This window comes from Quercus lobata, chromosome 9 (genome assembly GCF_001633185.2).
Source record: "Quercus lobata isolate SW786 chromosome 9, ValleyOak3.0 Primary Assembly, whole genome shotgun sequence".
NCBI lineage: Eukaryota > Viridiplantae > Streptophyta > Magnoliopsida > Fagales > Fagaceae > Quercus > Quercus lobata.
Window position 1 is genome coordinate 26,655,948 of NC_044912.1, and position 27,851 is coordinate 26,683,798.

The window sequence follows — 27,851 nt, forward strand, 5'->3', positions numbered from 1 at the left end:
TAACATGAAGCTGTGGGTATTTGTTTATCAAATAATTATAATTAAATTAGGTGCAAAATTGTACATGACACCCATAAGTCCACAACATTATAATGTTTAAAACAGTATGATTTATTACTCCCTGCAGCAAAATTGTACAGGACACCAAAAATGTCGTAATACAAGTTTGGCTCCCGAATAGCTGTGCCACAAAACACATTATCTGGATCTTAATCTTCTCTCTCTCTCTCTCTCTCTCTCTCCCTCTCTCTCCGAACTTCAGTCCTATCTACTATCTCTTGCCTTGGCAATCCGGGACTCCATTATCATGGCAGTTTCTGACTAATTTTCCACCCCCACTTTTGTTCTCCAATCAGCAAACTCGGCTGTTTCTTTTCTTTTCACCACCAATCCCATTCACAAAGTCCCATTCCATATTCGAATGGCAGGCCAATCTAACTGCACCTAAATGGTTATCTGGGACCCTATTATCTCAGCTCCTTATCCAATTCAGTTCTCCTACACCTCTCATCAAACTTCTTCCAATTTTTAACCAAAGGCCAATACATTTGCTCCATTCTCACCAACATTGTTATTTTGGACTCCGTCAGAATATTCCAATGCTTTTGCTCCAGTCTCACCAACATGGTGATCTTGGAGACCATTATCAACAAAAATTTCATTGGCTCCAGTTTCTAACTCGCAAATTGCTGGCTCCAAATTCTCTGCACCCCCCACTGTGCACCGTTTCTGTCTCTTTTTCTTAGATTTTCCATCAACACAATTTTTATCCAAAACACCACTAGGACATATCAATCCATTTGATACGCTATCACCAACATGCTTATCTTGGACTCGGTTATCAACACAATTTAAATTGGCTCCAGTACCTGCCTCACAAATTGTTAGCTCCAAATTCTGTGCACCTCTCACTTTGCTCCCTTTCGGTTTCCTTTTCTTAGATTTAACATTAACACAATTTTTATCTGGAACTCCACTAGCATGTACCAATCCATTTGCCCCAGTCTCACCCACATGCTTATCTGGGTCTCTGTTATCAACACAATTTTTATCAGCTGCAGTCCCTACTTCAAAATTTGTTGGCTCCAAATTCTGTGCACATACCACACTATTTGTGCCTGTCTCACTGACATGTGTATCTGGGACTTCATGATTAACACAATTTTTTTCAGCTCCCATCCCTACCTCGCAACTTGTTGGCCCCAAATTCTGTGCACCTCCGGCTTTGCTCTGTTTGACATCAACACAATTATCTAGAACTCCACTAGCACATACCAATCCATTTGCCTCATTCGCACCTACTTGACTATCTGGGACTCCATTAACACAATTTTTTTCAGCTCCCATCCCTACCTCACAACTTGTTGGCCCCAAATTCTGTGCACCTCCAGCTTTGCTCCGTTTCCGTTTCTTTTTCTTAGGTTCGACATCAACACAATTATCTGGAACTCCACTAGCACATATCAATCCATTTTCCCCATTCACACCAACTTGATTATCTGGGACTCCATCAACACAATTTTTATCAGCTGCAGCCGCTAAGTCAAAAATTGTTGGCTCCAAATTCTGTGTACATACCACTCTATTTGTGCCTGTCTCACCGACATGTGTATCTGGGACTTCATGATTAACACAATTTTCTTCAGCTTCCCTCTCTTGATTATCTGGGACTCCATCAACACAATTTTTATCAGCTGCAGCTGCTAACTCAAAAATTGTTGGCTCCAAATTCTGTGCACATACCACTCTATTTGTGCCCGTCTCACCGACATGTGTATCTGGGACTTCATGATTAACACAATTTTTTTCAGCTTCCATATCTACCTCACAACTTGTTGGCCCCAAATTCTGTGCACCTCCGGCTTTGCTCCGTTTCCGTTTCTTTTTCTTAGATTTGACATCAACACAATTATCTAGAACTCCACTAGCACATACCAATCCATTTGCCTCATTCGCACCAACATGATTATCTGGGACTCCATCAACACAATTTTTATCAGCTGCAGCCGCTAACTCAAAAATTGTTGGCTCCAAATTCTGTGCACATACCACTCTATTTGTGCCTGTCTCACCGACATGTGTATCTGGGACTTCATGATTAACACAATTTTTTTCAGCTCCTGTCCCTACCTCACAACTTGTTGGCCCCAAATTCTGTGCACCTCCGGCTTTGCTCTGTTTCCGTTTCTTTTTTTTAGATTTGACATCAACACAATTATCTGGAACTCCACTAGCATATACCAATCCACTTGCCTCATTCGCACCAACTTGATTATCTGGGACTCCATCAACACAATTTTTATCAGTTGCAGCCACTAACTCAAAAATTGTTGGCTCCAAATTTTGTGCACATACCACTCTATTTGTGCCTGTCTCACCAACATGTGTATATGGGACTTCATGATTAACCCTATTTTTTTCAGCTTCAGCAGCTAACTCAAAAATTGATGGCTCCAAATCCATTGCACGTATGGCTTTGCTCCGTTTCGGTTTCAAACTTCGAATCAGTGTTTCGCAATTAACATGATTTGTAATTGGTACTCTGCCACACTCCAAACCATTTGCTCCAGTCTCACCAACTTGTTCATCTGGAGCTCCATTATCACAATAAATGCAGTTTTTATAAAATCCAGCCCCACCCTGTGGAACAGTATCAATCAAATTCAAACGGGATATGAATCCATCCACACCTATGTTGTCACCCAGTTCCATAGACCCCCACTTCTTTCTCGGAGGGTAACATTTAGATAGAAGTTTACGAGCTAATTTTGCTAGAAGATGACCTGAGATTGACTTAGGGATGGACCTGGAAAAAGATTGAACTCATATTAGCGATATGTATTCAAACCAAAGCACTGATCCAAGTCAGTTATTTATATAGAACAAAAACACAGCAAGTACTATCAAGAAAATAACCATGACACCAAAACCTTTGCCCATTTTAACATAGGGTCATACAGAATTTGTACCTAATCCACATGAAAATTGGGCAAGTATGTAGGACTATGAATTGGGCGAACTCAGCCACAAATGATTTTTTAATGACTACCATAGTATCCTTGAAGCAATTGATTAATTGATAGTTTTCCAATCTGACAATTTTTTTTAGAAGTTTAATTGCAAGTTTTATTTCATGCCAGATAATACTGAAGCATTAAATAAGCAAAGCCTGATCTGATACAGCCATGCTTATTAAATAGGTAGATATTTACTACTGCTTATCTTGTGAATTACATTATGCTCAGGCATGGTTCAAAAGAAACTAAGTGAAAGATATTTAATTGGACATATAATTGTCTTCACCGGAAAATTGGAAACAGTTGAAATACTCACCTTTCAGAATGTATGCGTCCAAGGACAGCTGACTTCTTATGCCACAAAACAGGTGGAGGTAAAATGTCCTTCTTCCTGACAGACTGGAAAATGCAAAAAGCATGACAAAAACATTGATGAGGACTTATATTCAATGAAAAAAAAAAAAAATTTGATGCAGAAAATAAATTAACAAAATTTTTGTAAAATATACACATTCCTAAAATATGCAATATAGAATTTCCTAAAATAGCATAAATATTTATTACCTTCTGAATATATTTTTGAGATGTTTTTCTCAAATTATTTTTCTTTTAACTTTACGCTTAGATATACTTTACAAGATATCTCACCAACTTAGAGGTAAAAAAAAATGTCCATTCTTAAGGCATCATAAACAATATCTTCTTGCACCTAAGATTCTCTTTTATTAGTCCAAGACAATACATAGGTTCAATTTTTGTGTGCTGGACATCCAACATATGACTTGACAAAAAGGGATTTTGAAAATATATTAACGAGTTACTCAGATTCCAATGCAGCAAATTACCTGAGTCACCTGACCCATTGGATTTTAAATTATACTAATCAGCTAACTACTCACAGCAATATTTTTTGGTAAGTCAAACTCGCAGCCAATGCAGCTTGAAGCTATGACCTCACCCTCCACCTTGTTTTTTATAAGAGGAGGAAGTTATATTTGAGCTGTATATTACACAACTAAGCAGCATAACTAGGCCCTATTTGAGGTCCCCAAGTTTTCAAAGAATGAATACATTAATTTAATGGAACCAAAGTAAAAGAGCCAAAACATACCATGCGAGGCACTTTTACTCCTTTTGATATACTAGTGATGTGAGAATGGAATGGTGGGCATTTGAAGAAGACTGATCTGCAGAAGACAGAACAGTATTTGCAATTAGTTATAAAGAAATGGTACCATATCAGTTGAATTAGTCTACAAGTGAAGCAAATTCATGAACATACAATACTTCATTATTAGAAATAATCTCCATGTCCTCAATTGGTGAAAGGATTTCTACAGGCTGCACAGGCTTATCGGAAATATACATGTACCCATTCATTCCATCACTGCAAAATTAGAGAAATTACCTTCTGATTAGCAAGAAATTCACATAAAAGCCCAAAAAGAATCACCTATTATCTCCTCAGTTGAAAGACATATATTGCAAAAAAGCAAGTAAATAAATGCTTCTTTTACATATTTTATATTCTAATACATTTACTCTTTACTGATCAGAAAAAATAGGTCAAAATAAATCTTATTAGACTATTAATATTTGAGGTCCATTAGGGACAATGAATGGCTTTTATTTTACATAAGGAAAAAATTTGAAAATTTTATATTGTTAATTAATAAATTATAAAAACATTTCCATTAATGTGTAAATATATAAGTAAAAAATTATGAGCACTAAAATTGAGTTTACATTTTTTTAAATTCTTATAAATGTAAATCTTACAAGTAGTCTACTTCAATTAGCAGGGTTTTTTTTTTTTTTCTTTTTGGGTTCTTTTATCAACTTTGTAAATCTTACAAATTTTCACTTGTAATTCTTAAGGGGACTCTCTTGTGTATCCCATGTGCTTGAGTTTTGTCTCCTTTTATAAAAATATCTTATCAAAAAGACAAGTTGCTTAGTTGAAGTAGGTCACTGAAGAATGAAAACTGTCTCCCTCTCAAAACTATTTTACAAACCGATCAGGGGATTGTTAGAGATCAGTTCTTCCACATTGATCAATAATCTCTTTGCACTTTCTTTCCCCATTAATAATGATCTTAAGGAATCTTGGCCTCTCTCATAATACATAGTAGATAATATGTGTCGCCTCTTCAACCAAGAACTCGAAAGTTTTTTATTCAACAAAGAAAAAAATGGAAGCTCCCATAATGAATATGACAAAAATAACAAATGATGAACACAGAAAGCAAGAAGAAAATCTAAAAAGAAATTTGGGCAAATTACAATTTACCCACTTATGATTTGGCCGAAATTTAAGTTGTCTAACTGTGGTTTGAAATTTGACACTTTATCCGCCTGAGGTTAGCTCAGTTAGAGTTCCATAACCCACTTCTGTTAAAGAGATAGCTAAATATGTAATTTTGCTCAACTTTTATGTCTCTCTCCACCAAAACACAAAAAACTTAAAAATACAAGATCAATTAAGATCAAAAGAATCCAATGGAACACTTGCATCATGGGATTTCAAACCACAGGTTGGCAACTTAAATTTCGGTCAAACCTAAGGTGGATAAAGTGTCAAATTTTAAACCATAGGTAGGCAACTTAAATTTCAATCAAACCACAGGCGGGTAAGTTGTAATTTACCTAAGAAATTTATGGCTAATTTAAGGTAGCCGGGCCTCGTTTATGGCTAATTCAAGGTAGCCAAGCCTTCCCTACACCTCACCCTCCATCCCATTATAGCCCCATCATTGCATGCAAAGGTTAACATCCAATAAACCATAAAATTGATAGGAAAAGCTAAACTATAAAGTTCATGAAGCAACAAGCCATGAAGAAATGAAAGAAACATACAAGCTCAATATTTCAATTATAATATTAAAAGAAAAAGGTGAAATATAGATTCAGGCAGTCTTTGGTTTACAATTAGAACCCTCCTACCCAAGAAAGAATACAACTTGAACCCCATGCAAGTTCCATTATTTGTACAGAGACCAATTATAGAGCTGAACATCTTAAATTCCAGCAAGTGCCATGCATGTTTTGAAAACCTAAAAGGTTCCATTCTCTAGTAAGTAGAATAGCATAAATTTCATTCATCAAAAGAATGGCAGATATTTCAACCACTTATTTAGAAATGAATAATACTTGTCCAACACATTACCACACAAACCCTGATAGAGTCAGATTTTCCCTTATAAATAACTTGATTCTCTAATACTTGAAAGATGAGAACATTGAGCACATTTTCAAGGAAGTGAGACAATAACAGCAGTTTCAGCCACTCCAGTAATCACAGTAGCAAAAGAAATCAATATAGATTCTGTGACATTGTGAATTACACACCTGAATTTTGGATTAATTTTTCGCTTAACTTTAGTGCCAGCAAACTTTGGATGAACAGCTTTTCTCTGACAGAAAGCAAGTATCTTCACTGTTAAAGGATGTGAAGCATGAACAAACAGTACATCCAGACTGAAACTATTTCTGCATCTTTCTTCATCCTATACAAAGATATTATATAAGAAACCATAAATGAGGAGAAAATGACAGTAGAATTAAGAGTATAAGACAATAAGTTTCTCAAATGTCAAATCATAAGTATGTATGTGAAGTACCTCTGTTTGACATGTCAAAATAAGGGTATGATTATTTCTGACATAACTATTTTGTTGTATAAGTTCAGAAATGAAAGTAGAAGCAATGTTTTAGTCACTATAAATTAACAGAAATTTTGAGCATTCTTATAGCACCAACATTTAAATTATAAACGATCAGTGAAAATCGTGGAAAACTAAATAGGAACAAGCTGATCTTACTCAAATTCCTGACTTAAAAAAAATCAATAATTAAAGGGAAAAATACCATATAACCTCACTTGATTAGAGTCAAAATCGCTTTACCCCCTAGACCTTTCAAATGTTATACTAAACCCTCCATACGTTGGACTAAGCTGTCACCATTATTTTTTCCATTTCTATTCACAAAGTTTCACACATGTTGCCTAATTCTGGTCAGATTTCCCATACACTGTCAACCATAGCCCGTTAACTGCCAGCCACAAGCCACAAAACCATTGCCAAACCTCCAGAGAACTATGCTCCCAAAATCCAGCCATCCAATACACATCAATGAAACTTGATCTGATAAAAATTGAAAACCACCCCTCATGGCCACAAATCACAATATGATCTTCCATTGCCTGACCATCACCACACAATTTCCTGACACCACCTAGAAATTCCATCAAGCCCTGCCGACTCAGACTGCTCCCCCCCCCCCCCCCAAAAAAAAGGCATCTGACCACCACCAAACCGCCCACCATCAAACCATTCTGCTAAACTCCATAGACCCACAGCATTATAAAAATTGCCACACCCCTTCTCCAAACCCAACTGAGACCACCCAAAACCTCTCTTGAAGCTGCCGCTGGCCACCCATCAGAAACCTTCAAGAGCCACGTTCCAGTTAGTTGGAACAAGTAGAGAGAGATAGAGGGTCAGCCAAATGAAGAAGCCAAGGAGAAAAAGGTAGTGTATCCAAAGTGTGAAACTCCGTCAGAAAATTTGATGGTGTCATACTGGTCCAATCAGGAAGGTTTAGTGTAACATTTGAAAAGTCAGGCACAACGTCATCGTTACAGGAGGTATATAGCATTTTCTCTTAAATTAAATTTGCATAGTGCAGTTGTTCAAATTATTCAACAATATTCTCATGTCATGAAATTCAAGAATTATACGATATGATACCAAAACCCTACACCCCATACTAAACTTTCAAACCGAATTCCAAGTAACATAGATTTCACTTATTACCGTCAATGTATGCTCCACTTTTGAAATCTCCGAAAGAAGGCGTGACTCATCAATAAATGGTAACTTACAAACAGCCTGCCCATCAAAAGTAATATTAAGGAAATATTGAACACTCACAAAAATGTCATTAAAGTTACAAACATTGGCAAAGCTAAAGAAAAACAAGGCACATTAAATTATTGGCCGAAGAGAAATGTATGAAACTTTCTGGATTGTCAAAAATAAAATTAAAAGAAGCTAAGAAAAAGGGCATCTAAATTCATACTCACAAAAGCAAGAAATGAAGGTTAGTCATTTAGCTTAGTCATCTAAATTGAAAGAATTGGTGTGTTGTTGAGATGGTTTGGGTGGCACTGGGAAAAAGGAAATTGACTGTTGGACATGTGGGGTACGGGTATAATGCTGGTTAGGTTGAGGCCCCTGAAGAAAAGGAGGTGGTGGGAAGAAAAACGGTGGGATAGCTAAAAGGTGTTAGTATTGGGAATTGAGGTGGTAATGTAGGCGGTGGAGTTGGGGAAAGAGGTGGCAGAGGTAGTATAGTCATTTGGTCCTATCACAACTTAGTCCACAAACCACCAATTGTCACAGTTGACACCCTAAAGTTTGGATTAAAAAAAAATCTTTAGGTTTACGTTACATCCAAATATTCAGTTTCCACACGTGACTCCAGTCACTCCCTAAAGTTTGAAAAAAATAAAATCATTAGGATTCCATCCAAATTGACAGATTTTGCGTTTCAGGGACAAACTTTCAATTAGAATTAACCCAGTTGTAGTTTGGCCCTATCGCTATTTAGTCACAAAAATTTCCAGCTGTTACATTTTGACCACCCATAGTGTAGATTAAAATCAAATTATTAAGCGGTCCTTGGAAAGAACCCTAAAATTTTCATTTTTAGTCCAAACATTAGGAGTCCAATATAGCCATTGATGAAAAGATGAGAAAAAGTCGCTTAAGATGGTTTGATCATGTTCAAAGCAGAGCGAATGCACTAGTAAGAAAGAGTGAGTTGATCTAAGTTGAGGGAATGAGAAAAGGTAAAGGAAGATAAAAAATAACATTAGTAGAAATTATATAAAAATAAAAAAATAAAAATAAATAAAAGGATATGTCAATTAGGAAAGTAACTTAGATTATTACTTCAAATTAGAATAGAATCGAGAATAAGAATACAAGTAATTGACCCAAACTAATCTGTAAACTAATATGTTGAAAATCCATAGCTGACCCAAAAAATTTGAGATCGATGCTTTGTTGTTGCAATTGTTGAAACGGCTTAAGAATCCAAATGTCCAGTTTTTTTTTTTTTTTTTGGATAAATAACGAAAAAAATCCAAATGTCAATTAAGAGACACTTGATTATAAAATTCTGATGCATTAGATATGTAAGATACGATTTGAGTTCATTATATATTTAATAACTATATTTAGAATTTGGCGCCTTGCTTTACTAGGCTGAGCAGCTTTTGCCTTTGACTACACTGATCTATGACATAAGTTTTGATAGCCAGGAAATATAATCAATAACTCCACATGCATGACTTGGTATACCTATGAAAAAAATAATCAAAATTTTTTGCAACTCAGACACAATTAGTTTAGATCAACACTATTAGACAGAATATTAACACACAGAATCAACCATCACCTGCCAAGAAAAGTGTTTCCCATTCATATCAAGCTCAAAATCTGCCAAAAAAATTACTATCAGATATTAAAAAGCAGTAAAATTTATAAGAATTTCTCTGCAAACGATAAACTACTCAGCAGAAATCCTACCAGTAGGGTAAAAATCTGATAAAGGTGATGACATATCTGTCATCAGCTTCCTGTAAAACAAAGGAAGAGCATGTGCACTGCATGTGCACCCATTTGGTCACATCTTATTACAGAAATAAATTAGGAAAAACAAATGAATATACTAATAAATAAACAATTAAACTGAAAACCTTGCAGCAGGCAATACACTCAACAACTGATCAAATGGCTTGAAAGGTTTCCCTAATGTGAATTCAATTTTTAATTGATCAACACCACTAAAGTCTGAAGCAAACGGGGCATAATGATATGGGTAAAACCTGCAAATCAAGAACTAAGAATAATTAGGCAAGGAAATTAGGATGTTCTACGAAAATGAGAACAAGTCATCAAGAACTGAAATTGTCTGCTACATTCAAAATAAGCATTGCATAATATACATTGAGCACTGCACAATGATAAGGTATTGACGAAGTCAGGTTTTTCAATGGAGGGAGGAGAGAGAGATTCTGCAAGCAGCTAATGCAATGCCATAGAAAAGTTGAAGAAAGAACCAAGAATGGTGATATGACAACTATAGTAGGAAGTTAAAAGAAAATTCTAAAATGGAAGATAAGAAAGCACCACTTACCATTGCCAGGAGCATACTCCTTCGTAGTAGTAATGCATGACCCAACATATCCCTTCAATATATTTAGAAACCTACATCAATTGCAATACTTCAGAAAATTGTATATAATAAAAACAATATTTTTTTTAATAAAAGATAATAACAATGGTCAAGGCTCCTAGAGAAGCCCAGCAGATTAAAGCAGAGGTGAAGGTAAACAAAAGTAAAACACATCACCATGAATGTGCAGCATAAATGTACTCGCATATATATATATATATATAAGTTGAAAAACTATATAAAAAGCACAATTCAACACAATCACTTCAACTAAAAATAAAAACCAATAATTCAATCAATAAAAAGAAACAAATCAAGCAAAAAAAATGCTATAATTTTTCTAAATTCACAGTTTATTTTTTTTTTAAATGAAAATAAATTTATTCAATAGAGGATATGGTTAACATACAGAGGATGTTTATCAAACCATTCCCCTTTTTTTTTTTATAAGAAAAAAGATGTATATTCAAAGAAACTACCTCATGCTAAAATCATAAGGCAGAGATAAAAAGAACAGAAAAAGATGATAAAAAAAAGAAAAAAAAATACTAATTACAAAGAAGGGAGCTAAGGAACATAGGGAGAGAATCACTAGTGGTGAGTCCCCAAGCCCTAAACCAATCAAAAGGGAGCCACTGAAAGTAGCCAATAACTAATCATCGGAACTTTCCATGTCCTCAAACGTCCTCCAATTTCGCTCCCTCCACAGACACCACATTAAGCACAGCAGAGCTAAATTCCAAATGCTAGATGAATGCTTTCCAAGCCAATTCCACCAATGAAAGAGAGTATCCGCAACTAGTCTTGGCAAGACCCAAGAAATCCCAAAAGAACTAAACACCAAACTCCACAACTGGTAAGCCTTACCACAATGCAGTAGCAAATGATCCACCGTCTCCCTATTACAACAACACATAATATACCAGTCAACAAAGTCCATCCCTCTACCCCTCAAATTGTCACCTGTAAGGATTTTATCCCAAACAACAGTCCACATAAAGAAAGAAACACGCCGAGGGGCCTTAATCTTCCAAACACCTTTCCAAGGAAATATAATGGGCAAGGGTCCTCTTAACTTATTATAAAACAATCGGATATCAAAATCCCCATTTTTTGACAACTTCCATCGCATACGATCTCCATTCTCAGTTGGAGGTAAATTAGAGCCCAAAGTACGAAGAAATGCATCCACACCACCCATTTCCCAATCATTTGGTCTCCGAATGAAACGAACATCCCAACTTCTCTGTTCCTCTATCCCCAACCGTTCAAGAAAAGAGGCCACTGATGCCCCTTTATTGGAGGTAATCCCATACACAACCGGAAATGTCAATTGAAGTGGAGAATCCCCACACCATTGATCTGTCCAAAGCTTCACTCTATCCCCCACCCCAATCTCAAACCGAATATTTTTTCTAAAAACTTCCCAACCCATTCGGATGCTTCTCCACAAACCACACCCATGTACCCCTCTATCTAGCTTGGAAGTCCAACCCCCCTATTCTTCCCCAAACTTTAGAGCTACAACCCATCTCCAAAGCCTTGTCTCCTCAACCCCAAACCACCATAACCACTTTCCTAGTAAGGCTTTATTAAAGGTAGTTAATTTCCTTACTCCTAACCCACCATTTTCCAGAAATGGACATACCTTATCCCATCCAACCAAATGTGTCTTAGAATCCCCCCACAAAAAATCTCTTTGCAACCTCTCAATTTTATTGGCGACATGTGTAGGGATTGTAAAAAGAGATAAAAAGTAAGTCGGAAGACTAGATAATGTACTCTTAAGCAACGTCAGTCTTCCACCTTTTGACAAATACATCTTCTTCCAACCAGCCAACTTACGCTCGATTTTCTCCAATATAGGATTCCAAATAGTGGGGGACTTGTAGGACGCCCCCAATGGCATACCAAGATAGGTCATGGGCAAAGACCCAATCCAGCAACCCAAGATCCTACACCACCTCACCCCAAATCCCATTCTCTTCAACAAATCTAGAAGAGCCTCCTAGTTCACATGATCATAGGCTTTCTCAATGTCCAGCTTACAAATAACCCCCGGAATCTTACTCTTCACCCTACTATCCACGCACTCATTAGCAATAAGAACTGAATCAAGTATCTGTCTGCCACCCACAAAACTGTTCTGAGACTCAGATATCAGCTGATCCAAAACCTCTTTCAAGTGGTTTGCCAAAACTCTATCCAAGATCTTGTATACACTCTCCACCAAGCTAATAGGTCTAAAATCTTAGATGTTGGAGGCACCATTCTTCTTAGGGATTAGGGCTATGAAAGTTGAATTTAGAGATTTTTCAAACTTACTGTGTTGATAAAACTCCTCAAACACAGCTAAAACATCTCTTTCCACAACTCCCCAACAATGGTGATAGAAAGCCATAGAAAAACCATTAGGACCTAGAGCTTTATCTCCTTCTAACTCTTTCAAACCACTCCTAAATTCACAGTTTTAAATTAAAGTAGAAATAACTTAAATACTATGAAGCACGGGTGCGTATTCGGATTCAAGTTCAAGTGCAAGACTCGGTAATTTTTGAAAAAGTAGGGTGCAGGTGCGGCAATTAAAAAATTATTTAAAATATTTTTATTTTTATTTTCTATATATTGCTAAGCATACTAAAACATAATATTCATAAATTAGAATACAACCCACAATTATTTTTATTATTTTTTTAACATGTATTTCGGCCATGATTTCTGCCAGTTTCGGCCAATTTCGGCTGCTTTCGGCACGAATCAGCTGGAATCGGCGCAAATCAAAAAAAAAAAAGGCCAAATCGGCGCGTCGGAGGAGCGTCGCCACGAGTCCGGTGTCGGTGCAGTGGCCCTAGAGCTGCACCCATGCTTTCTAGCTTAAATACAGTAAAATTATGTGCAGTAAATATAATTTCCTCTTGCACTAAATGGATAATTAATAATGCACATGCATCATTTATGACACCAGGCCAGCAGGGATAAAGCAAAAATTTATTTCCAGATATAACTTTTTTCTAGGCATTGAGCTCAAAATTTTGAAATACTTATAAAGAGTGAAAAACAAGGGCAGGACAGATTCTTCAAACATAGAATTCAAGTAAGATAAATTTCATAGTAGATTTTCTAACCGCATGTCTCCGAATTTTCTCGACATCTTTAGTTTCAACCTCAAACTTTTCAGCATAAAATCTTTCCTTCCAACCCTTTGTTTCCCCCAGCTTAATCTGTCAAAGCAACAAGAGCTTAAATGAATACAAGAGACCACTCACATTGAAATTTATAGGCATCTAAAAAGTATAAATGAACAGTAAACCTCATCCACAACTGCATTTGTGCCAACGGATGACAAGTTGATTGGTGTTTGAGTTTCAACAGAACTTGACTGGTTCAAAGACATTAAAATCTTTATAAATTCTCAGTTTTCACAAGTAAAAAACTCAATTTATAATTTCAAAGTTTGATTATATAGTACACTCACATTACGATGATTTTGACTTATAAGGTTACTTGAAGAACGGGTATTCTTCTTATTTGAAAATCGTCGATAGCGGAGTCCTCTTTCCTTCTGCATCTGAATAATGGACATTGTTTATAGACATTATCAGTCCACAGATTGTAAAAATATGAAATATTCTGAAATTTCTGCATTGAAAATAACTGTTTTTTACCTTTTACAATATACTCAGGTTCTAGAAAATCTTGTCAAATATTAATTGAAAATCTTTCTACCATACTAAAAACAATAAAAAGTGGATTTATCACTCAAATTGAGTACAAAAATGAAGGTGCTCAATCAGGATGCTGTACCAAGCACAATAATGAGGGTTGTATGCAGCCTGAGACTACTTAAGGCATGCGTAGGCCCATATAAAGATTCCAAACCTTGCAGAGGTCATTTCAGGTAGATCAGTGACGCAAGACAACCAGAACAATTGAATAGTAAAATTAAAAGACAGCAAAATAAAGGGATATGACCTAGGAGTCAACATAAAGCGAGGAAAACCACTAGAAATCAGCACTTAGGGTGGAACTAGAGTCTGCACCATACCAAAGAAACCAAAAGGCCATTTTTTTCATTCATCAAAATCGTAATCCCATTATCCCCCTTGAAAAGAGTACAATAGTTTGCTTATAAAGGATTGCTAAACCCTAATTCTAATTGGCATAGGAAACCTAATTGCCTTATTACTAACCTTACTTCCAAATATTAAAATACTAATAGCCTAATAAACTACTATGACTTAAAACATATATATACAATTGACTTGCAAACATAAATAGTACTAAATTAAAATAAAAGTTTTTTTTTGTGTTTTTTCATGATTTCTTTCTTGCTGTAGTTGGGTTTTTTTTTTTTTCGTTTCCTGTTGTTCATCATAATGAACAACTTGTATTTTTCCTACTTATTTCATTAATAATATTTCTTCTGATTACCTATCCAAAAAAAAAAAAACTTGTGTTTTCTGGATCATCTGTCTTCACACCACCAACCAGCCAGAATTGAATTCAAAAGGCTTGGAAAAGCCCATAAGAATACAAGAGCAAAAATATCTACGCCTAACCAGTAGATTTGAATCACTAAAGAATCTAACCAGACAATGAGCAAAAATCTTCCACACTTCTCACATATAGACAATATAATAGATTACAACTTACGCATTCCTCACTTATTCCAAATACATTTCCAGAAAATCTCAGAAAACATAGTATAGAAGGGTGCAAACTGAGAATTTCCATTACCAGGACATTATCAGGTCTTCTTTTGTCCAAAAACAGGACGATCTAAGATCCTGCAAGGTGTCCGACCCATCTATCTTCATACTGAATTTTTTCTATCCCATTCTTGAGGCCAAACAAGTAGTTAGGAGGAGCGGAAAAGCAAAAATTTATCAACATCCACAGAATAAAACACTTAAAAAATCCAGACCAAAAGATGACTCCAAGAACATCCACAAAACCAAGAAAGAACCAAATGCTTTCCTGTACTCAAGCCTTCAAGGATCTATTAAAGGGTCAGCTGACATTTATTTCATCACCTAAAAATAATTATTTTCAAATTAAACTTAATCTATGTGACGCTTGTCCCAGAGTTGTTGTTATCAGCTTCACAGCTTGCCTTCATTTCTATCTTGGAAAGGAACTAAAAGGAACTAAATCATGTACATATTAATATACACATAGTCCTAGCAAGAAAGAATAAATGAAAGTTACGATTTAAAAGAAAGAGAACCAATGCAGTCTATAATAGAACATATGTCACTATGGCCCAAAACATGAGAACTTTCAAACAAGGTTCTAACAAAGACAATTCTAGCTATCATCAAAAAGGCATCTACACCTTCAAAAGTACAATGATTTCTCTCCCCCCACAAAGTTCACAAAAGGCATAACGAAGCTCAATTCCAAACAAATGAAGAATATTTCCCATATCAATTCTTACATCTCGAAAGTAGCTTAACAACACTATTTGACATTACATTACCCACTGAACCCAAAAGCATAATAGATAAAAATTTTACAAGTCATAGACAATGTCATAACGCAGGACCAAATAATCTACAATTTAATCACTACTACCATGCAACAATGATTTACCAGCGTAATCCCTCTCTTGATAAGATTATCACCGGATGGAATCTTTACCTGGTGTTGCTGTCCACAGAACAAACAAACAAAAAAAAAAAAAAAAACCCTTTTTGGAGCCTTAATACACCAAATACTTTAGCAAGGAAATGTTATTCCACCTCTTAAAGCCTGGTAGTACGAGCAAACATCAAACTGACTATAACTAGTTAACCTCTGCTTCATTCGATTGGGACCCTCATTGCTTTGGAAATTTAGAACATAATCCTTAAACAGAGAGTCAACTGACTCTAGTTCCCAATCACTAACATCAAGAGAAAATCTTCCATTCCATGGCCATGCCCTCCAATCAAGGGGAAGCCTTCAAGCAAAAGATCTAACAGAAGCATCTTTGTTAGCTGTAATGACATATAATTCAAGATACAATTCTTTCAGGGGTTGATCTCCACACCATACATCTTGCCTACCTTATACTAGACATGCCCTGCAAAATTTATCCCCATAAACTACAATAATGAGTACTTCTTACCTCCCTTGTTGACCATCCTTCCAGTCCCCCCTGTATGTGAAGGATACAACAGATCTCCACAGATGACTTATTTCTACCAGATATCTCCATAGCCCGGCATGACTTAATCAAAATTTCCTAGCTTACACACTCCCAATCCCCTACCACGTTTGTATGGGGAGAGAGCAGCTATTTCTTCTCGGTACATCCAAACATACCCTAAAACTAAAACCAAACTGGACCAACATAGTTGCCCTAATACAACAGCCTAAAGCCAACCAGCTAACCACCTTCCCACTGGGCTAGAACATAAGAAAGACCGAAAACAAGGGAGGTAAGAATCGAATTTTTGAGGATTTGGAACGATCAGGGGATCAGCTCATAGTACTGTTTGCAAGGACTTTGTATGATTGGTCTTGTGCTCAAGGATTCACATCTAGTGACTCCGTTCCTTTGTTCATAGACTCTCTATCTTGAACATAATTTCATTTTTGTTGTTTTCTTGTACATATGTTTTTTAGGCTACTTCATCTTTTTCGAATGAAGTAGTACTTTCTTTTTAAAAAGTTTTTTTCTTACTTCTCCTAAAAAAAAAAAAAAGGCCACAACAATGACTTCTAATTTACGGTACAATCCTTTGTTAATTAGTTGAGCAAATAATTTCATAGCACATAGCCACCGCATTTTCTCAATACAATCAATTAATGATTTTCATACAAAAATCACATGAACAGTGGCTAAGCATGGGATAATATGCAGTTGTCAGGACAAACAAATGTGAGGAAAGAAATGTATATGAGTTGAGTTCTCCAAGCTTCTAGAATAAGTCACTGCAGTGAAGGATAAGATGAGTTGGAAGTTGGAACCCAATTCTAGAGAAGATGGAGTGGAGATTAGCAAGTTGGAAGAGAATGTACCATCTAAGGGGGTCAAGGTAACTCTTATTAAGAGTACTCTTTCTAGTTTGCCTACTTATTTTCTCTCTCTCCTTCCTATTCCAGTGAAGGTGGCCAATTGTATTGAGAAGCAACAAAGAGATTTTCTTTAGAGAGGCATTGGTTATGAATCTAAGTCATATTTAGTGGAGTGGTCTCAAATTTGCGAACCAATGCAGAGTGGTGGGTTAGGATTTTGGTGTGTGAGAAGATTTCACCAAGCCTTGCTTGGTGAATGGTTGTAGGGAAATGGGACTGAAAGAGATGCTCTTTGGAGGAGGGTTATTGAGGCAAAATACGAGAGTGAATGGGGGGTTGGTGTACTAAAGATGTATCAAACCCTTATGGTGTTTCTCTTTGGAAATTAATTAGGAGAGGTAGGTTAGCTTTTTCCAAATTCATTTGGTTTGATGTGGGAGATGGTACTAGAGTGAACCTCTGGCAAGATGAGTGGTGTGGGGACTGTCCCCTCAAGGAGGCCTTTCTGTAATTTTACAGCATTAGTCGGTCTAAAGAGTCCGCAGTAGCGAATGTTATGGTTTTCTCTGATGGTAGGCTTCACTGGGATCTTCAATTTTTTCGTCCAATGCAAGATTGGGAATCAGAATCTTTAGCCTTTTTTATGGACATAATTTATTCAACGTTTGTGCGGGGCAATGGTTTAGACCAAATTTGTTGGAAGCCCACTAAGACTAGAGGTTTTGAGGTTCATGGATATTATCATTCCCTATCCCTTGCTAATGCCATATCATTTCCTTGGAAAATGGTGTGGCAAGAGAAGGTCCCTTCTCAAGTGGCATTCTTTCCATGGTCTGCTGCCTTGGGTAAGATCTTTTTTTTTTTCTAAGTAAGAATGATATATATACGAAAGGCTACTCTATGCACGAACAACACAAAGCAAACCAGAGAAATACAAGAAGGAAAAAAGAAACAGGGAAAAAAAAAAAAAAAAAAAAAAAAAAAAAAAAAAAAAAAACCAAAAGAATTACAAAAGAGAAAGAGAGCTAAGAAAAGAGGGTAGAGAATCACTAGTCGTGAGTCCCCAAGCCCGAGACCAATCAAAAAGAGTTCCACTAAAAGATGCAAGTATCTGATCACCGGAACTATCCAAATCCGCAAAAGTCCGTCGATTTCGTTCCTTCCAAAGACACCATTGTATGCACAACGGAACTAAATTCCAGATCTAAGATGAATGCTTCCCTAACTAATTCCACCAGCCAAAAAGCATATCTAGAATCAATCTAGGTATGACCCACAACACTCCAATAGTTATAAAAGCAAAGCTTTATAACCGAACCGCCATCTCGCAATGAAGAAGTAAGTGGTCCACCGTCTCCCCACATTGGCGACACATAATGCACCAATCCACAAAATCCAAGCCCCTCAATCTTAGATTATCACCTGTTAGGATCTTATTCCAAGCTACACACCAAACAAAGAAAAAAACACGTCTAGAGACCTTAACTCTCCATATACCTTTCCAAGGAAAGACAATTGAGGGAGAAGATCTTAACTATAGATAATCTCCGGAAGCAGAAAATTATTGTGAAAGACTAATGTTGTATGTGCAAACGGTGTGGGGAATCCATGGATCGCCTTCTTCTTCATTGTCCTATAGCATGTGGACAATGGTGTTTAGCTTGTTTGGTATTCACTGGGTTATGCCGCAAAAGGTCTTTGAGTTGTTTGCTTCTTGGCAAGGAAATTCCAGTCAGCATCACAATATAGCTTTGTGGGTTTTTGTGCCACATTGCATTATGTGGTGTAACTGGCAAGAATGGAATGCTAGATGTTTTGGGGGATGCAAACATTCTATTCTAGAGATTAAGTCTTTCCTCTTTCTTTCTCTGCTCGAATGGAGCTTTAGCTTTACAATTTTTTTCTTTTTCTTCTCTTCCTGTTTTGTTTGATCATTGTTTTTTGGGATCTCAAATGTATTGCACCCATAGTACATTTGCTGTGTACTTGGGTCTGTTGTTTTGATTGCAAGAAAAATTTTATTGCTCATCAAACGTCACTGCAATGAGGGAAGGTAGCATAAAATATTATATATAAATACATGTTCATCATATGAAGCATCTCAAACAGATACCTGGCGTCGTCTTCTAAAAATTGCACATTCATGAGATGCCAAAACCTGGACAAAGTGCTCCACACGTTTCAAGTTTACCTATTAATGAAAAATGGGATGAAAAAAAATCAATAAGCTGGAAAGTGGAGATGGAACACTAATTATATGCAAATTTTCAGAGAGAGAGAGATAAAAGGAACATGCTGCCAGAAGCAAAGACAGATTGTATAACTAAATATTTATTGCACTTTCTGCTGCACGTTTGAACAGCTGTAAGGAGATTATAAGCTATCACCTTATAAAGTGGTGCAAGAACATCAACAAGCCTACCAAGGCTCAACTAGCCTACTAGCCAATAAAGAATATGATATCAACATTAGTTAGAATGATGTCATTCCTTAATTGTTACTTCTATATGGGTGTCCAATATGATGAGGAGGAGGGTGCACAGTCTATATGGGTGTCCAATATGATGAGAAGTTTTTGCAAAATGGTGGGTTTTCCTATTGTACGACATGAAGCTCAATGTGTGGCTTTATTTCGTCTTCTTGAACAAGATTATCTTGAGGTTGTTAATGAGGGGAGTGGTTGAAGACCTATTAAACCTGGTCAGAAAGGCCTTAGAGAACTTCGGGGTCTAGTTTCCACAGTAAATTACGATGGGTCCTCTTCTCGTTATAGAGTATCATCGAACAGTTTAGGGGCTATTGGCAGTTATAAATGACTTTAAGACTTCTTTCTTGGAATGTCAGGGGGTTGAATAATCCCCGAAAGAGAGAGGTTTGTAAGAATCTCCTTAAGGAATGGAGGTGTGATATTGTTTGTCTCTAGGAAACTAAGCTTTCTTCGATTAACTTTGCTGTCTTGCGAAGTTTATCGGGTAGTCCTTTCAATGATTGGGCTGTTTTGGATGCGATTCAATCATCTGGGGGGGTTTTGCTGATTTGGGATAAGCGGGTGGTCGAGAAAATTGATGTGTTGGTTGGTCAGTTTTCGGTTAGTGTTCTTTTTAGGGGTGTTTTGGATGGTTTTGAACGGGCTTTTACTGGCATTTATGGTCCAATCGCAGACCTTCATAGGGCTGATTTGTGGGAGGAGTTATCAACGGTGCGTACTCGTTGGAACAACCCCTGGTTTCTATTTGGTAATTTCAACGTTATTAGATATCCTTGCGAGAGACTTGGCTGTGACTCTTTCAGCCCAGCCATGTTTGCTTTTTCAGATTTCATAGAGAATAATTTCCTAGTGACTTACCATTAGAGGGAGCTTCTTTCACTTGGTTTAGGGATTCTGAACTGAAGTCTATGTCCCGCATTGACAGGACGTTGGTCTCTGCTGATTGGGAGGATCAGTTTGGAAATGTGTCCCAGAGGGTGCTTCCTCGTGTTATTTCTGATCATTGTCCGATTTTGGTGGAATCCAGTGTTGTGGGGAGGGGGCGCAATGCTTTTAAGTTTAAGAACATGTGGTTAAAGGTTGAGGGTTTTGTTTAGAAGGTTCAACAGTGGTGGATCAATTATTGCTTTACGGGATCACCTAGCTTTGTTTTGGCTTAGAAGACCTAAAAAAGTGGAATAAGGAGGTTTTTGGTGATTTGGCTTTTAAGAAGAAGAGTTTGCTGTCTGAATTATTGGGTTTGGATGCCAAGGAAGATATTCTGGGCCTTTCGCATGAGGATCAAGCTCGTCGTACTCAAGTTAAAGGTGAGATTGAAGTTTTAACTTACATGGAAGAGACTTTTTGGAGACAAAAGTCCCGTGCTCTGTATGTGAAGGAAGGAGATAACAATACACACTTCTTTCATAGATTAGCAAATTCTCATAGAAGAGCTAATCATATTAGAAGTGTTGAGGTGGATGGGGTATTATATGAGGATGAACCTGCTATGCGAGCTCAAGTGGTCCAATTTTATCAGGATCTTAAATTCAACCATGTATCTTATTAGTCAATGCTTTTGTTTTATATATAGGTAAATTATTATAAGTCAATGCAGCACAACCATTTGGGTTATTGCCTCATAAGCCAATATAATTCATTGTTTATAGTTACCACTTCCAAGGTCATATGGTTGAATTTAATTAGGAACTCTTAAGGTACAGCACCCAAGGATACCTAAGCAGTCTCACTTTGAGTTTAGAATTTAAGATTTAGGGCCTGTTTGGTAAGGTAGTTCAAACAATAGTTTTCAATATTTAAACACTGAAAACTGTGGGCCCAAAAAAAAAAAAAAAAAAAACATGTTTGGTAGGGGATTTCTTTTAGGAGTGTATGAGTTACGTTTCTCATTTTAGGGTTTTTGAACACAGAATTTAGAGAACTCCCCCTACCAGTTTTCAGTTTTCAAATAACATTGATCAATGGCACTTTTGTAAATATGTTAAAAATTGTAGGTCCCACCTGATTAGACCACATGAGAGAACTTTCTCTCTTCAAATAAAATAATAATACTTTTACTATACTTGTTAGCTTTAAAAAAAAAAAAAAAAAAAAAAAAAAAAAAAAAAAAACACATACATATACCAAACACACAATTATGTTTTTTCATATTTTAAAATATATTATTTGAAACATAATACCAAACACATTTTTTACATTATGAATACTTTAACACGTGTTTTCACAACACTTTTTAAACCACAATTTTCACATCATTTTGAACAACAATGCTTGAAATCTCCTACCAAACAGGTCCTTAGCATCTTCATTGCTTCCTTTCAACCTGAAGCTTTTTTTTTTTTACCTAAATATCCCAAAAAACTCCTCCCAAATTTCTAGATCACATACCAGCTGGTGAAGTTTCCTAGCCAAGACAAAACTAGTTGAGCTCATCAATCTATAGCTTTTTTCACCATCTTGCACCTATCAACAAAGCCTAGTACTTGGAGCCACATATTTTCAAATTTGGATAAAATTTACCTCTTTGCAAGTCACCACAATCCAGCAACATGACCTGATATCGATCATAGCAACAAACTCTATATAAAATCTGGGTAACATTTCTCTCACAACATCGAGAGAGAAATCTACGTTTATCTAGATTATTATCCCATGTACACAAGCCCCCTTTTAATGGAAAATCTAGTAATTCAAGGTCATTAAATAGGTCCAAAAGCTATCCATAGCTACAAATTGTTTTTGATAATTCGATAGTTGGGGGGCAATACTTATAAAAAGTTCCACCTATACACTCCTCATGTTACTTGTCAAAAAAAAAAAATTTAATAAATAAATGAACTCCTTACAATCTCTTTTGATACATTAGTTATCTTCATCTCCTGTAAGCAAATTACATCCCATTTCCACTCTCTTAGCAAATTTTTTACTACTGGACGCATAGGATTTACGCCATCCAAATAGCTATTGTTGACTTCCTCCCTACAAGTTGATCCATGTAAGACACCCCATGCTTGTCATAACTTACCCATTGTGGAAATCTCCTCAATTCCAAGGGTCAAGAAGTTTCTGAGGTTTACAACTAGTGTCTACTTTTCATCTGCCATTGACACTTATTTCCTACATAGTTCTTAAAATTGTTGGGGTTGTCAAAAGCATGTGTGAGGAAAATGGGTACAACAGTGTATTCTGTGTATTTGTATATTTTTGTAAGCCTCAATGGTTGAATTTGACTAAGGCATACCCCAAGTGAGTGTCTTGTGCAAAGGAAACCTTAATGTCCTCTGTACTTTATTTATAATAAAGTAATAAATCTTGGGAGAAGTCTCCTGTAATTTCTGTCTATGGTGTGCAGGTTTGATTCACACAAATTGTTTCAAAGTTTTCTTGTGAATTGAAATTTTGGCAGAGATTAATTAGGATGGACTTAGTGCCATGACAAGGCAGAAATTTTGGGTGCAAATCTACCTGCGACACCTAGTATGATGATTGATTGAGATAATGAAAGCATTATAAACTTACTGGAGAGAAGGATCATAATACTAACACTTCAATCTTGGAGATTTCTAACACAATGAGGACATAAAATATACCAAAAAGGTTTAACAGAAAACTGAAATTTCAAGTGGAATATATAAATAAATAAATAAATAAAAGGGGCAGGATTTCAAAGGGTGAATGCTAAAGCATGAACATGTCAAGTTCTGGGGTTATCAGATACTGGACATATGACATAAAGTAAGAAAAAAAATATAGTTATTCACCTTAAAAGAATCTGTGAGGTAACCTCCCATTTTGCGAAATTCCTTTTTGTAAACCATCATGAGCAGATCGATAGCCCCCTGCAAAAACAATATAAAACATGTAAGAATCAGTTACAACCAACAAGCAGAATTATGCAAAGTAGGTCTAGGTCATGTACAAATATATGACTAGTCGCATTATGAATACTCTTAATAGTTTGAAAAGGAAGAAGGTTTGTACGCAAAGGATGTATACTCAACAATATTTACATTCAGAAAGACTACATCTAAGAACTCAACAAATGAATTCATTTACTTCACCCAAGAGTGCAAGACCACTGAATGAATTTCTAAAGAAAAAGGATTTTAACTCATTAAATGAGACCTCCACGCTATTGAATGTGCAATGGTTCCTCTCCCTTCATGTTACCCACATTAGGTATAGGGGAACCATAGCCCATACCAAAGAACTACAATGTTTGCCAAACCAATTATTCCAACCAAATAGCACCTCCACCACTTCTTCTGGCATCACTCAATACACCACCAAAATATAAATATATAAAACCCATATTTTCCCAATTGGCATAATGTAAGAGCAAGTGACCCACAGTTTTGCAGATGTATTTGCAAATGCAACACCAGTCCACCAATAACATGCCTCCTAATAAAATTATCACGTCAATAATTTTCCCATGTGGCTGTCCACACACAGACTGTCTCCTTTTTTGGAATCTTGATACACCAAGGTGTCCAATAAACTACCCCACAAAGTAGACTTAAGCACAAGTTTCACTTTCTGACATGACATAAAAGTAAAAAGTGTCAAACAAAATTACCAAAATAAGAGGGGAAAGAGTAAGGTTTCCAACAAAATAATCATCACAAATCATCTGTACAAGCGGATATCTCTACTAAATCCATAGATTTAATCTTTATCTGAGTTGGAGTAGGTGAAAGAACTCTTTTTTTCTTGTTATTATTACTTATTAGTAGGTGAAAGAACTCTAGATAGCCAACAGGAAAAATAATCTAGCTTGCTATTACTTCTGATCACAGCCATGGTCCACCTCTGAAAAGACCATATCCTCAAAAGTAAACAGAAACAGATAAACTATATGTTATATATAGGTAGATAATATCTTGTAGATAAGCATCTTAAGAAACCAGTCACTTACAGGAGAATAAAAATATCTGCATATCAGGATTCAACTGGAGAAACGAATATTAAGAACTCAACTAGTACGTCCAACAATTTATTAATATAAAAGTATAAGAATCTCAAGTGCCCAACCTCAGATATTTCCAATGAAGGAATGTGGGGAAGAAAGTCATTTCCAACAAACAAGCACATGAAGACAAAATCATCAATCAAGCGTTCTAATTTCAACTTCTTCTTCCCTTTTTTGGTAAATATGGACTTTTTTGAGGACTTCTTTTTTGCCCGGATGGTCATGTCAAGTTGTAAATACTCCCTGAGAATCAATATGTTGAGAAACTGTAACAAAATACCAGAGAAGAAAATGTTAAATATAAACATTTTAAAATCAAAGCACAACATCGATCATCAACATCATGCAGTGGCAATAATTGGCAATTCAACCTCAAAATGATGATCTTGATGTGGATGGAACAACCTAAACTGTCACATTTTAAATATCAACCTGTATATTTGTATATGACACGTGCAGATCCAATTAAGTTTTTACCCAAACAAAAGTAGATATCAAAAATTCATGGTGTACGAATCAACTAGAATCCACACATTCTCATGGCCATGAATTTCCACAAACAATATAAAATAAATAAATAAATATTGAGGGGCAAGCAAGGGCGTTATACACACACACTGGAACAGTAATGCATCAGGTTTATTGTTCAAACAACAAACAAGCATGTGAACAAGGGAAACCACAAAAAAACAAAAAGGAATGACACAACATGAAGAGACCGAGAAAAAAAAAACCTGAAATTTCTGCCTTGAGATAAAACCTTCAAGATTTTCGCCCTCCACTTCCATTTCCTTTGACTTTTTCATATTTTCTTGCTGATGTTTATCATTTGATCTTGCTCCACGGACATCCTATGTCACAAAACTAAAAAATAAGATGCAGACCATGGTTTTCTTATAAGCTGACTGAAAAGAGCAAATAGATTCTCAGCAAATAAGCCCGGAACATATCCCTGAAAACACAAACCTCTCTCAGAATAAAGAAATGCAATTCGTGGGTAGCTAGTGCAAGCATGATAAGATCCGCATCCTAAAAACAAAACATAACATCAGTCGCATATTACAAGACCCACATGCCATCTACATTAAAACTCAAATACATATGGACATTAATAAGCAACAGCTTTACCAATCCATACAGACAATGCCTGGTGTTTACATCATATCCCGGAAGATTTCTTTGTAATCGAATGTAAGACATTATCTTATGCTCCCCTTCACCGGGAACATTGGCATCAGAAAGAATGACCTATAAATACTCATGTACGCGCAAGTTAGTACAGAAACAGATAGAGAAACAAAAAGAGTAAAAGACCATTCCGATACACTCCCCCGTTTACCTTAACTCCCCGCCACCCAGGATCTTTATTCATCCGCAAATGTATATAATAACGAAGAGCCGATGACAACAATGCCATGAATTCAGTTCCGGGTGTGATCACATTTGAGTCCATCTTCTTACACTGCTCCAAATACGCTGCCTTTTCTTCTTCAGATTCAAATGTCTTCTCTCTTGAAGCAGCCTAATAGTTTTTTTTTTTTTTTAATGAAATTTCATAGGTATAAAATAGTATAAAAAGGTTAAAATCAATAGCTTTATTGAATTTAATTCTGCTTGAGAAAAAAAAACATTGTTTGTGCTTCGTTGATCAATGCAACAATGTATTTGAATTTAATTGGGAAACCGTAACTAAATTTTGCCCATTAAATAAGAAAATAACTAACAAAAAAAATGGCAACAAATGTAAAAATTAATTATCAATTATGAAGAAACTCACTTCAGCAGCTGCATCCTTAGCTGCCCGAAAACGCCTAGAACGTTGCTGATTCATCTTAGCTCGCGGCGCTACACCATCTGCATATAATAATCACACAAGTTATATAAATCACCCCACCCCCAACTATCGAATTATCAATAATATTATTAAAAAAAATCCCTTTGGCAACCCGATTTCATGGAGAAAAAGAACGATTTTAAACATTCGACTTTGCCTTTTTTTTTTTTTTTGGTGAAATGGCAGCACATTGAGCTTTATTGAAACTGCTACAAAATTGTGTTTTCATGCTGCAATACTTACTAACTAACTACCCAAATTCAGTTATTAAATCAGTTATAATAGGGGGTTGAGTTGTGAGTGGTGACCGATTGCTAGGAAGAGGAGTTTGCGGGGCCTGACGATGGAGAAGACGCGGTCGACGTAGCTGAAGACGGCGGCGAAAATGTCGTCGTAGCTTTTGGGAGGCGGCAGGCCTTCGGGGTGGAAGCAGGGATGGACGATGCCGTTCATGTCGAGGTAGAGGTTGTCGAATTCCTTGCCGTTTGGGTTCGGCTTGGTGGCGTCCGGCGGTTCTTCTTCGATGGCGTCCACCACCGTCCGCGGGTACCTGTCCAAAAGCCATCTGTAAAATGAAGGTATTCCCATTTTTTTGCGAGAGAGAGAGAGAGAGAACTGTGTTGTTGTTGTTTAATGCGGCAGGGGTTATTGTTAGGGTTTTAGAGTTTTCCGGTTACTGGTTTGCCACTTCAATGCTCACGTGTCATATCCTCTGTTATTATGGACATACCGTTCTTTACAATATTTTGAAAAACGCAAGATGGAATTTGGGGACTAGTATAAGGGTCCTACCTAGTAAGTTAACTCAAAGATTAAACAAACTAGCATCTCGAGTTTTAAAAATTTGAGATCTCTTTGAAACTCAAGCCTTAAAGACTTGTTTTGCACTTGTTGAGTTAGACACATTGCACCACATAGATCTCGAGTCTTAAAGACTCAACTTCTACAAAGCAAAAACCGAGTCTTTAAGACTCGATTTGCTTCGGGAAAAACCTTTTTATAACATATAGATCTCGAGTCTTATATACTAGAGTTTTGCTAGGCAAAAATTTTATAAACACACATCAGTCACTAACTTAGCCCTCACTCTCTCACCCATAACACCCAGCCTCACACTCCTCACTGCCTCACTCACCCATAACTCTCACACTTCTCACACCACATTACCTCTCACTTTCACTCACCACATTGCCTCTCTCACTGCTCCTCCCTCTCAACAAATTCATATCTCTAGTAAGGGTTTTTTGATTTGATTGTCATCGTAGTTGGGTATTATTTGTTGTTAGGTGTGGG

The 27,851-nt window shown here is 36.4% G+C and overlaps 1 protein-coding gene across 2 annotated transcripts; it reads right to left on the minus strand.

The window, feature by feature from the left end:
* Positions 1-27,268, minus strand: LOC115959132 (5'-3' exoribonuclease 4-like). 2 transcript variants are annotated; one of them, XM_031077436.1, is made up of 23 exons: positions 26,867-27,268; positions 26,502-26,578; positions 26,064-26,246; positions 25,853-25,972; positions 25,691-25,753; positions 25,459-25,575; positions 24,787-24,990; positions 23,514-23,591; positions 19,378-19,455; positions 13,738-13,830; positions 13,573-13,641; positions 13,388-13,483; positions 10,224-10,294; positions 9,784-9,912; positions 9,614-9,690; positions 9,483-9,523; positions 7,835-7,909; positions 6,366-6,523; positions 4,300-4,404; positions 4,129-4,204; positions 3,334-3,416; positions 1,665-2,806; positions 1-1,499 (listed from the first exon to the last, which is right to left on the minus strand). In XM_031077436.1, the coding sequence occupies exons 1-23, from the start codon at positions 27,144-27,146 to the stop codon at positions 529-531; spliced, it is 4,386 nt and encodes a 1,461-aa protein (XP_030933296.1). In that variant the 5' UTR covers positions 27,147-27,268; the 3' UTR covers positions 1-528. The 2 variants fall into 2 exon arrangements, with proteins under 2 accessions (XP_030933296.1, XP_030933295.1); XM_031077435.1 differs by having other exon boundaries at positions 1-2,806.
* Positions 27,269-27,851: the final 583 nt, after the last annotated feature.